Source organism: Ranitomeya imitator, chromosome 2, assembly GCF_032444005.1.
Source record: "Ranitomeya imitator isolate aRanImi1 chromosome 2, aRanImi1.pri, whole genome shotgun sequence".
NCBI lineage: Eukaryota > Metazoa > Chordata > Amphibia > Anura > Dendrobatidae > Ranitomeya > Ranitomeya imitator.
In genome coordinates this window covers 613,812,174-613,829,751 of record NC_091283.1, presented here as the reverse complement: position 1 = coordinate 613,829,751, position 17,578 = coordinate 613,812,174, and the positions used below count along the sequence as shown (strand labels likewise).

The 17,578-nt window shown below is 45.7% G+C and overlaps 1 protein-coding gene across 3 annotated transcripts in view; it reads left to right on the top strand.

Moving 5' to 3' along the window:
- The window catches only part of CSNK1D (casein kinase 1 delta), a 76,976-nt gene that overhangs the window by 43,059 nt on the left and 16,339 nt on the right, over window positions 1–17,578 (top strand). Inside the window, exons 7-9 of one of the 3 annotated variants that reach the window (XM_069752492.1) lie at window positions 5,944–6,115; window positions 15,177–15,316; window positions 17,168–17,235. In XM_069752492.1, the coding sequence (XP_069608593.1) occupies window positions 5,944–6,115; window positions 15,177–15,316; window positions 17,168–17,200 (345 nt within the window). In that variant the 3' untranslated portion in view covers window positions 17,201–17,235. The remainder of the gene's footprint in view (window positions 1–5,943; window positions 6,116–15,176; window positions 15,317–17,167; window positions 17,236–17,578) is intronic. The other 2 variants (XM_069752493.1, XM_069752491.1) reach the window with 2 other exon arrangements.

Below are 17,578 nucleotides of genomic sequence, written 5' to 3'. Positions count from 1 at the left end.
TTAAATCATGAATATAAAAAGATTTCAATTCGTAACACACCCAGTTCTCTCTGCAACATGTTCGGCCTGGGATAGATTTTCAAAACCTAAAAGAGGCCCCCAAAGAATCCTCGCCTTAGCCAATATTCCAATTAAACTTATAGCATCATTTTTCAACCAATCAATTAGCTCCATCTGGGCTGACTCAGGAATTAAATTCCTCAAAGACATTCACGACGGGGAGAACTTTGTTTCCTTTTCCTCATTAAAAACCAAATTTAAAGTCCCTCCAAATTCCTTCACAGAATTCCAAATTATCAAGGAGTTTACACATTCATTTCTGGAGAGGAAGCCATACTTTTCCACTGCAGCAATAAATTTGCTCTCCAACATAGGGCATCCTATTTTCTGGAGCCACAAATACATTTATGATTGCTTCAACAACGACACTGACATGGAAAAAACACCCTCTATGATTAGATGGGAGAAAGATCTCCACATAAATTTTCAAGTAGAGGAGTGGGAAGAAGCAATCTCCAACGCATATGAAGCAACAATCTCCATGCCTCTAAAAGAATCGTTCTTCAAAACCATGACCAGATGGTACTTCACACCAGATAGAGTCCACCATATTGACGCAAAACAATCTCCAAATTGCTGGAGGAATTGCGGTCAGGTGGGTCATTTGCTTCATGTGTTCTGGAGTTGCCCAAAAATCACTCACCTATGGAAGAGGGTTGGAGACTTGGTTTCTGAGATTATTGGGAAAATTCTCGTACTCTCTCCCCAACTGACTCTTCTTTCATTAGAAATCTCTAAGATCCAATCTAGTCTCAGGCCGTTAGTCACCCACCTTTTTCTCGTCACTAAAAATTTGTTGGCCTCTAAATGGAAATCAGAAGAAGTTCCAACCCTACAAAATATCATAGATAATCTTATGCTCCATAGGTCCTACGAGGGCAAGTTTGCTAGAGTCACCGGCAATCTGAGGAGGTTCAACAGGAAATGGGCACGTTGGAATGAAATTTTCCCTTAAACCCCACACATATTTCATAATTTAGTACTTTAGAGCATATCGTGTATAGGTACTACGATTTATATACTTGTTGTTACGGGTCATACTAAGGAACCCTTACAGAGCAGGTGCTATTTTCTTACTGAGTGCCAGATTACTACATTTTGTTTATTAATATAAGCATATTGCCTAAAATGTTACCGCAAATATGTGAAGTTACACACGTATGTAATCCTGCTCTTTTTTCCCTACCGTTAGGGGTTTATTTTCTTTCCTTATTTTATTCCCTCCCCTTCCTTTCCTGTTTTTCTTTTCCTTCCCAGTTAAAGGTAAAAGTCTAATAAAAATTATTGGAACAAAACTGTAAAGGTCCCATGAAAGAAAAGTGTTTTTGTTTTTTTTAAATTTCCTTGAAAAAAATGAAAAATTGGTGCTAAATCTGTCATGGAGGTTTAAAGGGGTTTATCGATTTTTGGAAAACCTCAGTCCTAGGTATAACATAGTTAGTAAGGCCGAAAAAAGACATTTGTCCATCCAGTTCAGCCTATATTCCATCATAATAAATCCCCACATCTACGTCCTTCTACAGAACCTAATAATTGTAGGATACAATATTGTTCTGCTCCAGGAAGACATCCAGGCCTCTCTTGAACCCCTCGACTGAGTTCGCCATCACCACCTCCTAAGGCAAGCAATTCCAGATTCTCACTGCCCTAACAGTAAAGAATCCTCTTCTATGTTGGTGGAAAAACCTTTTCTCCTCCAGACGCAAAGAATGCCCCCTTGTGCCCGTCACCTTCCTTGGTATAAACAAATCCTCAGCGAGATATTTGTATTGTCCCCTTATATACTTATATATGGTTATTAGATCGCCCCTCAGTCGTCTTTTTTCTAGACTAAATAATCCTAATTTCGCTAATCTATCTAGGTATTGTAGTTCTCCCATCCCCTTTATCAATTTTGTTGCCCTCCTTTGTACTCTCTCTAGTTCCATTATATCCTTCCTGAGCACCGGTGCCCAAAACTGGACACAGTACTCCATGTGCGGTCTAACTAGGGATTTGTACAGAGGCAGTATAATGCTCTCATCATGTGTATCCAGACCTCTTTTAATGCACCCCATGATCCTGTTTGCCTTGGCAGCTGCTGCCTGGCACTGGCTGCTCCAGGTAAGTTTATCATTAACTAGGATCCCCCAAGTCCTTCTCCCTGTCAGATTTACCCAGTGGTTTCCCGTTCAGTGTGTAATGGTGACATTGATTCCTTCTTCCCATGTGTATAACCTTACATTTATCATTGTTAAACCTCATCTGCCACCTTTCAGCCCAAGTTTCCAACTTATCCAGATCCATCTGTAGCAGAATACTATCTTCTCTTGTATTAACTGCTTTACATAGTTTTGTATCATCTGCAAATATCGATATTTTACTGTGTAAACCTTCTACCAGATCATTAATGAATATGTTGAAGAGAACAGGTCCCAATACCGACCCCTGCGGTACCCCACTGGTCACAGCGACCCCGTTAGAGACTATACCATTTATAACCACCCTCTGCTTTCTATCACTAAGCCAGTTACTAACCCATTTACACACATTTTCCCCCAGACCAAGCATTCTCATTTTGTGTACCAACCTCTTGTGCGGCACGGTATCAAACGCTTTGGAAAAATCGAGATATACCACGTCCAATGACTCACCGTTGTCCAGCCTATAGCTTACCTCTTCATAAAAACTGATTAGATTGGTTTGACAGGAGCGATTTCTCATAAACCCATGCTGATATGGAGCTAAACAGTTATTCTCATTGAGATAATCCAGAATAACATCCCTCAGAAACCCTTCAAATATTTTACCAACAATAGAGGTTAGACTTACTGGCCTATAATTTCCAGGTTCACTTTTAGAACCCTTTTTGAATATTGGCACCACATTTGCTATGCGCCAGTCCTGCGGAACAGACCCCGTCGCTATAGAGTCCCTAAAAATAAGAAATAATGGTTTATCTATTACATTACTTACTTCTTAGTACTCGTGGGTGTATGCCATCCGGACCCGGAGATTTATCTATTTTAATCTTATTTAGCCGGTTTCGCACCTCTTCTTGGGTTAGATTGGTGACCCTTAATATAGGGTTTTCATTGTTTCTTGGGATTTCACCTAGCATTTCATTTTCCACCGTGAATAGCGTGGAGAAGAAGGTGTTTAATATGTTAGCTTTTTCCTCGTCATCTACAACCATTCTTTCCTCACTATTTTTTAAGGGGCCTACATTTTCAGTTTTTATTCTTTTACTATTGATATAGTTGAAGAACAGTTTGGGATTAGTTTTACTCTCCTTAGAAATGTGCTTCTCTGTTTCCTTTTTGGCAGCTTTAATTAGTTTTTTAGATAAAGTATTTTTCTCCCTATAGTTTTTTAGAGCTTCAATGGTGCCATCCTGCTTTAGTAGTGCAAATGCTTTTTTTTTTTACTGTTAATTGCCTGTCTTACTTCTTTGTTTAGCCACATTGGGTTTTTCCTATTTCTAGTCCTTTTATTCCCACAAGGTATAAACCGCTTACACTGCCTATTTAGGATGTTCTTAAACATTTCCCATTTATTATCTGTATTCTTATTTCTGAGGATATTGTCCCAGTCTACCAGATTAAGGGCATCTCTAAGCTGGTCAAACTTTGCCTTCCTAAAGTTCAGTGTTTTTGTGACTCCCTGACAAGTCCCCCTAGTGAAAGACAGGTGAAACTGTACAATATTGTGGTCGCTATTTCCTAGATGCCCGACCACCTGCAGATTTGTTATTCTGTCAGGTCTATTAGATAGTATTAGGTCTAAAAGTGCTGCTCCTCTGGTTGGATTCTGCACCAATTGTGAAAGATAATTTTTCTTGGTTATTAGCAGAAACCTGTTGCCTTTATGGGTTTCACAGGTTTCAGTTTCCCAGTTAATATCCGGGTAGTTAAAGTCCCCCATAACCAGGACCTCATTATGGGTTGCAGCTTCATCTATCTGCTTTAGAAGTAGACTTTCCATGCTTTCTGTTATATTTGGGGGTTTGTAACAGACCCCAATGAGAATTTTGTTACCATTTTTCCCTCCATGAATTTCGACCCATATGGACTCGACATCCTCATTCCCTTCGCTAATATCCTCCCTTAAAGTGGACTTTAGACAAGACTTTACATAGAGACAAACCCCTCCTCCTCTCCGATTTTTATGATCCTTTCTAAACAGACTGTAACCCTGTAAGTTAACTGCCCAGTCATAGCTTTCATCTAACCATGTCTCGGTTATTCCCACTATGTCAAAGTTACCTGTAGATATTTCTGCTTCTAGTTCTTCCATCTTGTTTGTCAGGCTTCTGGCGTTTGCGAGCATGCAGTTTAGAGGATTTTGTTTTGTTCCAATCTCCTCGGTGTGGATTGTTTTAGAAATGTTCTTACCTCCCTTCTGAGTATGTTTTGATGGCTCTTCTTTGTTCGAGTCTAATGTTTTTCTTCCCGTCCCCTCTTCTTCTAGTTTAACGCCCTCCTGATGAGTGTAGCAAGTCTTCTGGCGAATGTGTGTTTCCCAGGTGTGTTGAGGTGTAGTCCGTCTCTGGCGAGGAGTCCATCGTACATGTAATTCACACCGTGGTCCAGGAATCCGAATCCTTGTTGTCTGCACCATCGTCTTAGCCAGTTGTGCATTTTTTTTTTATTTTTTTTTTATTTAAGAGCAAAAATGTCCCTTAGTCGCTCTCCCTGGGTCCAGCGCTATGCTGTCTGCAGAGTTGTCGAGTCCGGGAGCAGAGGCTCGCCGCTGTACCCGGGGAGGGTATGTAAAGCACTGTTTTGGGGGTTTTCTTTTTAAGACAACCTACACCCTGGGAAAAGATGTTTTTTTTTTTTTTAAACAGCGACGCTGCAGCGATCCGGATCGTTGTCGGTATCGCTGCAGCGTCGCTTAGTGTGACGGTACCTTTACTTAGATGCATGGAGCTAAAAATCATTTTTTGGGTTTCTTGAAAAATGTTGAGGCATTTAGCATATACTATTTTTGTTTCCCTACATATCTAACTTTGAGGTGGTCTTTGGCCATAAATCAGCCCAGAAAAGCTCAAAAAAGAGTAACGGCCTCAGTTATTATAAAGAGCTCCCTGATGGATTCTTAATTAACTCATTCTGCAGCCAACAGTTAACGGGCCAACATAGAGGCTATAGAAGGAAAACCGTGCAAAATATTCAGTGACATCTTCTACTTGCATGGTTTTAAGCACCAAATACGTGCATTTAAGTTAGAAAAAAGCGTACATTTTTAAATAGTGAAAACAAAAGAAATGAGCCCGATAATAAAGCGGTATACTTGCAAAGTGTAAGGGCATGTTCACACAGGGGCCATTTCACGGACAGATCCCCTAAAAAACCAAATGAGCAAATACTTTACAGCAAGTTAATGGTAATAGGTCATGTAAATAACATGGGGTACTTGATTAATGCTATTTTGATTAAAAAAAAATAATCATAAAATCCACCCTACCGCGACAAGGTGTACCCATCGGGGTATGGTGCTAACCTGTCGCAGCGGACAGCTTTTATGCTTTTTTTTTTTTCATGAAAATGGCGTTAAGTATGTGCACGATTTTATTTAATTGCAGTAAGGTATACTCTTTTTTTTTTTTTTTTCCCCTTGGGTTTTGTCTTATTAAAAAATAGTAATTATTACCCCTGTTATTTTAGACTTTTAGCAGCTATTTGTAAAAAGAAAACTAAGGGTGTAAAATATGGCAGAGCATAAATTACAATAATATCAGATGCGGTCTGGTGCCATGTGTACCTGCCAAGGTAACGGTACGACGCGCTTGTATAGACGCATGTAGCACAATACTCGGCAGACCCTTTTCCTCTTTGCGCCCAGTTTGTACGGGATTATATTGCTATTGACATGACTGCAGTTATTTTATTTCCCCACTAGGGTGCAAGTCGCGCTGCTGAGGATGCAGAGCGCGAGAGGAGAGAGCGAGAAGAGCGCCTCAGACACACCAGGAATCCTGCAGCCCGTGGCTTGCCCTCTACTGCCTCCGGAAGACTAAGGGGGACTCAGGAAGTAACGCCACCCACTCCACTCACGCCAACCTCCCACACAGGTACGACTAGGCATATGTGGGTAGGAAGATTCCGTTTTTAGCGATTGGAAGAATTTTTCTTTTCCAAAGATTAAGACCGCCATGAATTTCCAACGAGTTCTCCTTTTCAAATGTGGAGCCGTGAAGACTGTGTTTTTTCTCCTTCTGACTTTCTCAGTGGCCTTCTTGGTTGTGGGACTGACGACCTGTTACTGCCCGGGAATGAATAAGACGTTTCTTCCCATACATACAACTGTGGTTCGGGATGGCCAGTTTTATACAAGCATCAAGTGGCCAAATTTAGACGTTGCAATAGCACCTTGTAGACATCTAACTACCCATGAGCATCTGATATTTGGGAGGCAGAATACAAAGAGGGCTGAAATGTCAGCTAAGGCCCTCTGAAGTGTCAAAGCGCTGGCAGGCCATGATCTGTAACCATCCAGCAATCCTCTGCGGCCCGATCATGGCTTGTATCTGTCTAGTAGCCAGCAGGCACCAGATCACGATTACCTCTGATCTGCTCACAGTGAATTGTTGGGGGAGGACTGCATAATCCTGTCATTTCAGCTTCCTCCACATTCAGGACAAAAAAAATCAGGAAAACAAATGAAAAACCCTAATAAAAATGTTAAGATCCCTCCAGAAATACCCAACATGATGTGTAGTCAATTTCTGGAATCCGACTGGCCAAGTTTTATAGTCAATGAAGTCCATCGGGCACCACTGCTGTGTATGGTGAAACGGACCTGGTACTGCCCTCATTGCAGATGTGAGCAGGTCGTATTCAGTATAAACCCTAGTGTTTCACTTGATTATGAGGGGTCTGCAAGTTTTCACTGCATTCACTGTAATTATTTGGGCATTCAAAGGTCTGTCATTATTAGGATTGGGGGTTCAGAGGGTCCAAGCATGGAGAACGGATGGAAGAGAGCATCCATAGGTGTGGTGAATGCCTCTTTTATCTAGTGGGTACTCTCTCTGTATAGGGCATCTGTGGCTGGCATTATGAAGGCATTATTGAGGCTACAATATTGGAGGGTATGTCTAATTCTAGGGGTTGGGGGATTCTGTGGCCAGGCCCCCACTGATGAGAGCATGTTGGCATAGCCTACTGAGATGTCTAGTAGAACATCCCCCAGAGATTCATGTAATGGACCTGACTACCATGGTTGTTGTCAGTAGTACTAGCTCGTATACAGCGCTGGCGGGGACAGACATCACCATGAATATAGGCTCACACTGGAGTCCATTCTAACCTTTCTAATAATTTATCTAATAGGATGGATCCCTATATTATTTTTTTTATTTATTTTTTTAGAATGACCTTCATCCTCTCCTCGTAGTTCTAAGATATAGTAATGTGTTCATGCATAACTGACGAGCTCTTAAGATTGCATATCCTTTAGTATGGCAAATTTCAGAGATTGCAAATTATGTTCTTCTCCTTGGCTATAATCCTCCTTCTGGTTCTGCACATCACCCCCTATAGATTCGGATGTGCAATACACAGCCGCTATGCAGTTGGCACATTTGGGAACAGCTAATTGGCGGGTGTACTGGGTGTCGCATCCCCACCGATTCAGATATTGATGATGTAGCCGAAGGGTAGTCCATCAATATAGAAGTCCCGGACAATCCCTTTCAAGAATAAGTTTATTATTATTATTATTATTTCATCGATAGTATTCATATTACAAAGTTTCTTGTTTTTAGATCTCATCAGAGCGACTCTTATGAGTTCCCGCCATCAGACTGTGGTGCCACTAATATCTAACATCTCTGCCTCGTGACGTGCCCCCCATTACAGGGTCTGTGAAATGTGTGGAGACATATGATGGGCGGAGGGCTATAGTACATAACTATCTACTGTCCATTGTATTACCGCACTATTAACAATAGCACTGTGCGCCTAAACATCCTCTTGTCTATTATCTGTCCCCATATGAGGTGGGGACTTTAGGCACGTAGTTTTTCAGTAATCCATATTATCAAATATTGGGCATATTATCAACAAATCCCATTGTCCATATAGTATTACAACAGCGTCTAATATTGGATAAGAACTTAACCCTGCTGTGGAACCATGGGGTCATATAGACCCCAGCGCTGAATAAATTGAAATATTTCTAAAACTGGTCAATCGCAGACATTGACCTTCTATGTATTTTCAAGTAACATATTTCTGCTTTTATTGATATTTTGAATTTGTTATCTCTGTCGTCTCATTTGGGGACACAGGACCATGGGTGTTATGCTGCTGTCCACTAGGAGGCGACACTATGCATAATCTGAAAAAGATTAACTGTGGCTCCTCCTCTGCAGTATACACCCCTGGACGGCGTCAGCCTTCTCCAGTTTTTGCTTAGTGTCGCATAGGAGGCACACCTAAGATTTTTTACTCCGTTTTTTTTCCGGATTACAGATGAAGAAAAGTGGGTCTCCTGTGAGACTCCCAGCATGGCTCCTTCCTCGGCCCCCTATTATGGGGTGCCCGGTTGAAGTAGAGATGGCTATTCCCTATGTCGCTCCTTCCCCAGTCCCTCGGGTGCTGGTTCGAAGTCGAGAACCCCCCTCGTTCCCCAATTCCTCTTGGTTTATGGGTTGAGGTCTAGGCGAGGACAAAACCCCCTGATGGTGACAGCAGCACCCTCCCTAATCCCCCTCTGGGGGCATTAGGTTGAGATGCCTCAGGTAGGGCCTGTACTGGCAGCACTCTGCAGCTCCCAGCAATGGGCCAGCACACTGCGCCTGCATCCAGGGACCCCAGCCCAGCTGAGGTAGTGCAGGCAGAAATGGCACAATAGAGACACAGGGCTCCCTGTGCCCCTGTATCTGCGGCAGCACCAGCTCTATACCTTACAGGACCCCCCTCCCGCTTATAGCCCCACCGCTATCCTGCCTTCAAATCCGGGGGGGTCCGGTTCAGATCCGACCCCTTCCCGGACTTCCGTGCCGGCCTGGAGCCTTTCTGGGCATCAGGCATCTAATTTAGGCCCCGGCTTCGGCCTAGCTGAAGCTGCAGCCTCCTCTCCGCCCCCCGGCCCGCCCCCCGGATGACATATATGACACTCTACAGTGTGATAGAGGGGGTGGATCGAGACAGAAAGGGCGCGTTTTTACACAGCTTTGCCGCCTTTTTCCAGCTCTCCGCCCCCTTCCTTCCTCAGCTGCCATTTCTACTGCAGCAAGGATTAACCCTGCATCTCGCGGTCAGCAGGACCAGGCCAGCAGTCTCCGGGGGCACAGGACTGTGGATCTTCGGCGCTGGACCTAGGAGCAAACTGGTGGGGTAAGATCACATCTGGGTTGTTTTACTCGGCTGTGAATCCATATTCCCTATAAGGCTCCTCTATAAGGTTCCTCTGCATAGCTACCCCTGTAAGGCGCTCCGCATAGCCTGTAAGGCGCTCTGCATAGCCAGCCCTTTTGCACTCTGTGCACTATGCCGGGCTCAAGGTCCAAGAGAACCAGGCAGGACTGCTATTATGCATTCTGCACAGCCTGCGGGACCGCTCTTCCCAGCGGCAACACGTACCCGCACTGCCAGGGCTGCACTCAGACTACTGTGTCGCAGACCCAAGAGGCCCCTGCTAATGCCTCAGTGTCTAATGTCACCGGAATGGGTCACCCAGATGTCGCAATCTATGACGCAGTCTATAGATAACCTAACCTCCACATTGCTTCAGGCTCTGCAGTGTCATACCTCGGCTATGACCGCTACCCAGCAAAGGGAGAGCTTGACTCAGGGACAGGACGACCCTGGCACATCCATGTCTAGGCCAGGACGCAAGCGGACCCATAGGTAAAGTCCATCTGCATCATCCCATAGCACACGGTCATCCCCTTCTAGGGAGAGACACCGTAGTTCCAGGTCACCTAGACTGTCCCCTTCCAGGGACAGACAATGCAGATCTCCGCAATCCCCGACCAGAGAAGGCCTCCGCCCCAGCTCACCCAGCAGGGGACGCCTCAGTGATACACTGGATTTGGAAGGCATTTGTGACTCCGACTCAGACAAGGAAACGGAGGGGTCCCTGATCCCAATCCCTCCTAGCAATACAGCGCTAGTTGAGGACTTAATTTCTTCCATCCATCGAGTGCTGGACATTTCTGATCCGCCACCAGAGGCCCCAGAACACAAGATTTCCTTTGAAGGACCTCTGAAGCCACCTAACGTTTTCTCTAACCACCCAGAGTTTAAGGCGATCCTTAAAAAGCAGTTTTCACAGCCTGAGAAAAAATTCGCTAATCGCAAATATCTTTAGGCTAGGTACCCCTTCCCACAGAAGGATACCAGGGAATGGACGGACCCACCCGAAGTGGACCCCCCAGTCTCTAGACTAGCAGCACAGACCGTCCTTTCACTGCCAGATAGCTCAACCCTCAGGGATGCAGCAGACCGGCAGGTAGAATCATTGGCTCGTTCAATTTTCGAGGCTGCAGGGGCATCCCTGGCTCCTGCGTTCGCTTCAGTTTGGGCTGCCAAGGCCATTCTGGCCTGGGCCAAAAATTTACAAGCTGGCCTCCAAGCATCCGCTCCTGAGCTGTCTGACCAAGCGGTTCAAATAGCAGTCGTAGCAGATTACATGCTTCATGCAGCTCTGGATTCGGCAAGGGGTGTAGCGGGGATAGCATCAAACGCCATCACAATTCGGCGTATCCTCTGGCTGCGGGAATGGAAAGCGGACGCAGCCTCAAAGAAGTCCCTCACGCACCTCCCCTACCTCAGTGGGGACTTTTTGGTGAACAGTTAGACACGATGATATCTAACGCCACCGGGGGTAAGAGTACCTCTCTTCCCCAACTGAAACCTAAACGCACTTACAAGAAGCGTAACCAAACTCGATTCCGATCCTTTCGGAATTCTTCGGGCTGGTCCGTCTCGCGTCCAGCACAAAATCGTAACCGTTCCCCACAGAGGGACAACTCACGGTCGACGCAAAGGTCGGACAAGACCTGGCAGTCAAAAGCAGCCCAGTCCAAGCCCAGAGGAGGAAAATCTCAGACTTTCTCCTCATCATGACTCACGGACTCCGGAAGACACCACACCCGTAGGCGGCCGTCTTTTGCTCTTTCTTCAAGTCTGGCTGCCTATTACAGAAGACAGGTGGGTCAGGGAACTAGTGTCTTCCGGATACAAGATAGAGTTCACCTCCAACCCACCGGACCGATTCTTCCTTTCTGTCCCCCCAAAACCACCGGCCAAGGCTCGTGCCTTCCAACAAGCGGTCTCCTCGCTTCTTCAAGCAGGAGTCATAGTAACGGTCCCCACGGCCGAGCGCTTTCGAGGGTTCTACTCCAATCTATTCGTAGTCCCCAAGAAAGGAGGCAGTATGCGGCCCATATTGGACCTAAAACAACTCAACAAATATGTACGGGTCCGTCACTTCCGCATGGAGTCTATTCGGTCCATCATTGTGTCCATGGAGAAGGGAGAGAATATCTCGCCTCCATAGACATACAAGACGCATACCTGCATATACCGATTGCACCTGCCCATCAGAGGTTTCTCAGGTTCGCAATCGACCAGGACCACTACCAGTTCGTGGCTCTCCCATTCGGACTCACCACGGCTCCCAGAGTGTTTACCAAAGTCATGGCAGCCACCATGGACGTCCTGCACTCCAGAGGCATAGTAGTCATTCCATACTTGGACGATCTACTCATCAAGGCTCCCACCTTTAAGGACTGCGAGCTCAGCGTCTCAATTACAATCGACACTGAGTCGCATGGGCTGGTTAGTCAACTTACAAAAGTCATCACCAACCCCGAGTCAGTCTCTGACCTTCCTGGGAATGCTATTCAACTCCTCCAGGGGTCTAGTGCTCCTTCCCAAGGACAAGTCACTGGCTCTTTGCCTAGGAGTTCGCACCCTCCTCCGCAGACCCCCTCGATCTCTCCAGTTTGCCATGAGAGTCCTCGGCAGGATGGGGGCAGCAATAGAAGCCGTCCCATTTGCCCAGTTTCGCCTCAGGCCTCTCCAACTAGCCATCCTCAGGTCCTGGGACAAAAACCCTCTCTCTCTCGACAGGGAGTTCCGGCTAAAGTCGTCAACCAAGAGGTCCCTGCACTGGTGGCTCCAGCCAACCTCGCTAGCAAAGGGGAAATCCTTTCTCATAGGTCAATGGAAGGTTCTGACCACCGATGCGAGCCTTGACGGGTTGGGTTGGGGTGCAGTGCACCTACACCACAGGGCAAGTGGTCCCCAGTGGAAGCGACCATGCCCATCAACATCCTGGAAATTCGTGCCATCCTCCTGGCATTGAGAGCCTTTCATCACTTACTGGCAGCCTCTCACATCAGAATACAGTCGGACAATGCCACGGCTGTGGCATATGTGAATCACCAAGGGGGGACCCGCAGTACTCAGGCGATGCGAGAAGTGTCACATATCCTCCACTGGGCAGAGGACACAGGGTCGGTTCTCTCGACGGTCCACATTCCAGGTGTGGACCACTGTGAAGCAGACTTCCTGATTCGACAAGAAATAGACTCGGGAGAGTGGTCTCTCCATCCCGAAATTTTTCGCCAGATTTGCCATCGCTGGGGGACCCCGGATGTGGACCTAATGGCATCCCACTTCAATGCCAAGGTCTCCAACTTCATGGCCAGAACACACGATCCACGGTCGCTCGGAGCAGACGCTCTGGTTCAGGACTGGACCCAGTTCCAGCTTCTGTACATTTTTCCACCTCTCCCCCTGATATCCAGGGTGGTGAGGAAGATCAAGCAAGAGGGAGTTCCAACCATCCTAATCGCACCGAACTGGCCCAGACGTACATGGTACGCCGACATCGTACAACTTACAGCAGACGCCCCCTGGCATCTCCCCGACCGCCCCGATCTTCTATCACAAGGCCCGTTCTACCACGAGAACTCAGGGGCTCTCAATTTGACGGCGTGGCCCTTGAGACCTGGGTTCTAACCCAGGCAGGGCTCTCGCCAGGCGTCATTGGAACCATGATCAGGGCACAGAAGCCAGCCTCTGCCAAGATCTATTACCGTACTTGGAAAGCTTTCTTTACCTGGTGCGAATCTCGTGGCCAGACTCCACTCCCTTACTCCTTACCCAAAGAACTTGGTTTTCTCCAATCGGGTCTGGAGGTCAGGCTGTCCCTGGGCTCGCTTAAGAGCCAGGTGTCAGCCCTTTCAGTACTTTTTCAAAGGCGCATTGCTACCAAGCCGCAAGAAAGGACTTTTCTTCAGGGGGTTTCCCGATTGGTTCCCCCCTACAGACGACCACTAGAAACGTGGGACCTCAACCTGGTCCTGACAGCATTGCAGGAACCACCCTTCGAACCCCTTAAGGAGGTCCCGCTCCGCCTTCTATCTCAGGTGGTGGTTTTCCTGGTGACAATCACCTCGCTACGCAGGGTGTCTGAACTGACAGCACTCTCCTGCAGATGGCCCTTCCTGGTTTTTCACCAGGACAAGGTAGTTCTCTGTACGGTCCCATCCTTCCTTCCGAAGGTTGTGTCCCACTTCCACCTCAATGAGGAAATTTCACTGCCATCCCTTTGTCCAGTCCCGGTTCATAGAGTGGAGAAGGCTCTGCATACGCTTGACCTTGTCAGGGCATTGCGTATATATGTGTCTAGGACTGCGTCCTTCCGGAGGTTTGACTCTCTTTTCCTTCTTCCGGAAGGCTGCCGCAAGTGTCTGCCAGCTTCCAAAGCTACCCTTGCCAGGTGGATCAAATCCACCATACAAGACACCTACCGCCTTAAGAATTCTCCTCTTCCAGCCGGTATTACGGCACACTCTACACGGGCGCTAGGGGCCTCCTGGGCCATTCGGCACCAGGCTTCGGCACAACAAGTGTGTAAGGCGGCCACTTGGACTAGCCTACACACGTTTACTAAACACTACAGGGTTCATACCCAGTCCTCAGCGGACGCGTGCCTGGGTAGACGTGTTCTGCAGGTGGAGGTGCCCCAAGTGTAGCGGCCTGTCTGCACAATATTCGTCCATTGCTTCCCACCCAGGGACTGCTTTGGGACGTCCCATGTTCCTGTGTCCCCCAATGAGGCGACAGAGTAAAGGAGATTTTTGTGTACTCACCGTAAAATCTTTCTCTTAGCCTCTAATTGGGGGACACGGCTCCCACCCTGTTGCCCTTCCGGGCCGTTGTTACTGTCGAGTTCTCATATTGTTTGCTTGAGCTCGCACATAGCTGCCTTCTTATAGGCATGGTTATGTTATTCATGTAACGTTCCTCCTACTGCTTTTGCACAAAACTGGAGAAGGCTGACGCCGTCCAGGGGTGTATACTGCAGAGGAGGAGCCACAGTTAATCTTTTTCAGATTATGCATAGTGTCGCCTCCTAGTGGACAGCAGTATAACACCCATGGTCCTGTGTCCCCCAATTAGAGGCTAAGAGAGAGATTTTACGGTGAGTACACAAAAATCTCCTTTTTAAATTTTGTTTCAAAGTTATTTTCAATTTTCTGTGTTTGGGACTCTCCTGACCCCATAGTACATTTATTGTCTGACATTTTTTTTCTTTTAATATTTTCTGTTTATTCACAGGTTTTGTAATATAATTGTAAATAAACAATGGCTAGATGAACTGTGATGACTCCTGATGAAATATTGTTAGCTTTGGATGCTCCTAGTGATGTAGATACTGATAATGCAATGACTACAAGAAGTTTATTTGTGAAGAACATGGCACTATGATGTGCAGTGAATGCAAGGGCTACATTTATTGCCAGATCATTCATAGTCATTATGTTGTTACTAAAATCCACACAGTTGCAGTTATTGTGCATTTTTTTAATTGAATTTGAATACTTTAAGTTATTAGTATAGCATTAGCATACAGCGTTATCCTGATTATAATTTTTTCTCTTTAAAACATTGCTTGAACTAGTAAGGAAGAGACCTGCCTTGTAAGGTTGCACCCTTGGTGTCCTCACTTTTCCGTGCAGATACTGTTCAGCTCTCTACTATGCTATTTCTGTTTGGATTTTTTTTTTCCCAGGGGTGTACTGACTTTTTCAGCAGCTGAAATCCTTGGTGCGGTTCATCCATTTATTCCACAGCAAAAGCCTTACTGTATACTCTTGATTTTCACAGCCAACACCTCCCCCAGACCTGTGTCCGGGATGGAACGTGAACGGAAAGTGAGTATGAGACTGCATCGTGGTGCTCCTGTTAATGTCTCTTCATCTGACCTAACTGGTCGACAAGATACCTCTCGCATGTCAACTTCACAGGTATGAGTTAAACTGCTAAGGCTCATGGGTATAAAGGAACACAAGTGGCTTTTGCTTCTGAGCTTGCTAGCTGTCAAGGGTGTGATTCATACCTCCATCTCCGCAATGCTGTCTGTCTGAATTGCTAAGTATTAAGGGAAATCTCTTCGGTTTGGGGGGCTTCCCTTAACTTGGGCAATGCTTGCATTCAGAGCTTGTTTTGCTTCCATTACTATGATGTTGCTTCTGTGGGTTCTTGATGCTTTCAGTTTTATGCACCAGAAGAACAAACCAGTCCAGGAAGCCACAGCGCCATCATTGTAGAACTTTCCATTACCATTGTGGTGAATCGGCTTTCCATTAGGGCACTGCCACCCATTACCCGTTGTACATCATCCATCTGATCAGACACGATGTAGCATTACTGCTGTAATGTGACCGTTGGACTATGTGCCGGGGCAGTCTTCTTAATTAGTTTTAACCTTTTTACTTTCCTTTCCCATAGTAGATTTTTCTGCCTGATTTATTTTTTTTAGATATTCGGTCAATTAAATCTTAGAACGTCTCCTGACCTAAAGGTCTCCAGCACCAGGATAGCGCTCATTGAAATTTGATTGTGACCTATTAAACCTCTGGGACCCCTATTGTTGCCAGACTAAGGGACTTCTGTCCTATTTGAATGGAAAGTCATTAAGCATGTGTATTACAGCGTCATCTATATATATATATATTTTTCTTTTCTTTATGGGGTACCCAATCTATCGCCAGTAGTCTCATAGAGAATGGAGCAGCAGTACACATACTCGATTGCCACTCCATGCAAACTGAGGACTGAATCTCCTATTCTTGCATATAGTGGGGTCTCTGCAGTCAGACCACCAATGGTCCAGTAATTGTTAACTATCTTGCCTGAATAACTTATTAAACCACTAGCTTACTTTCATAACGGTATTGTGAACATGCCAAAGTGCCAATCAGGGGCGGCGCAGACTATACGCTAAGTAATGAGGAGTTGCTGGTTAGTCTCCACCTTACCTATAGATGTGTCTGTATGGCAGGTGCCCTTCATGTTTTCCTAATTCTCCCCCCTACATCCATCTCTTACGATTAGGGTGCTGGGCTGTTCTTTTCCTTCTCTTGTCTAAGATCAGTAGTATGTAAGCAAATAAACTAAACCTTCAAACTATTCTCTTGTTATAATCTTACCGTGTAAAGAGGGCACTGAGTAGCATAAGAAATTTCCCAGGCTACAAAAGTCAATTATACTTTTACCTTCTCTTTCTCCAGACATTTAGTTGCTTGCAGTGGAAGTTTACCAAATCTCAGTTTGGATCCAAAAGCCGATGATCTAATCTGATTGGTTCTGTAAACATTTTGACCGACCATTGTGCACCTGTAAAGCTCAGCTCCTATGCATGTATATGGTGTGATCACTATGGATGCAGAAATGCCAATGTGTAGACATTTCTCAAAGTGGCTTCTAGACAAGTAGTGATGCTATTCGGGGGTGATGACACTAGAAAAGGTGGCACTGATGTGTTTACCACATGCATCCCTAGTGAACGCTCATAAGCGGATTATGCAGACTAAGGACAGGTTTTAATGTAGTTGTAGGGCAGATTATCAGTCTCTTTAACCATGCATGCCTAAGCTGATTTGGGGGCATTAGTAAATGTAAGCGTCTCTTGAGAAATTCCATTTATGGAGACTAAATGGAGTTTCGTCAGAGATCCTCACTTTCTTAGCCACTGCTTCACCCTTCCTTCTGGCTGGCGCTTTATGGGTGTATGCTTAAAGCAAATGTACATCTTAAGCACAGTAAATTGCTGGGTTGTTGGACAGTGACAAGCAGCTGTCTTTTCCCCACCTCAGAATAGCATTCCATTCGAACATCATGGCAAGTAGCTGCTCGCCCCAATCTCGGCTGAAGGCAGCACTGGGTGAGTGTTGTTAAGAAATCATCCCTTTGAATTTAATTGCAGCCGATCAGCTACATGTGTGTAAAACGTCAGCTGTGGCATTTCCTTAGTGGGGCAGTGTATTGTATTTTTTATAAGAGTTTGTCATTGGGCCTATTGTCTAAAAAGTACCTATGAATAGTCTGGGCGTTCCTTTTTTTTATTTCAGATAATAAGTGGGCAACCTCAGATTGGTGAATAACCCCTACTATCTAAAGAGGTTCCAAGTGTCACTCATGTTTCCCTAACGGACTTGAATTTATAATATATAGCAAGTCAGGCCTGAACTTCCGATTTGTGGGATCCCAGTATGCTGCGCTGTTCC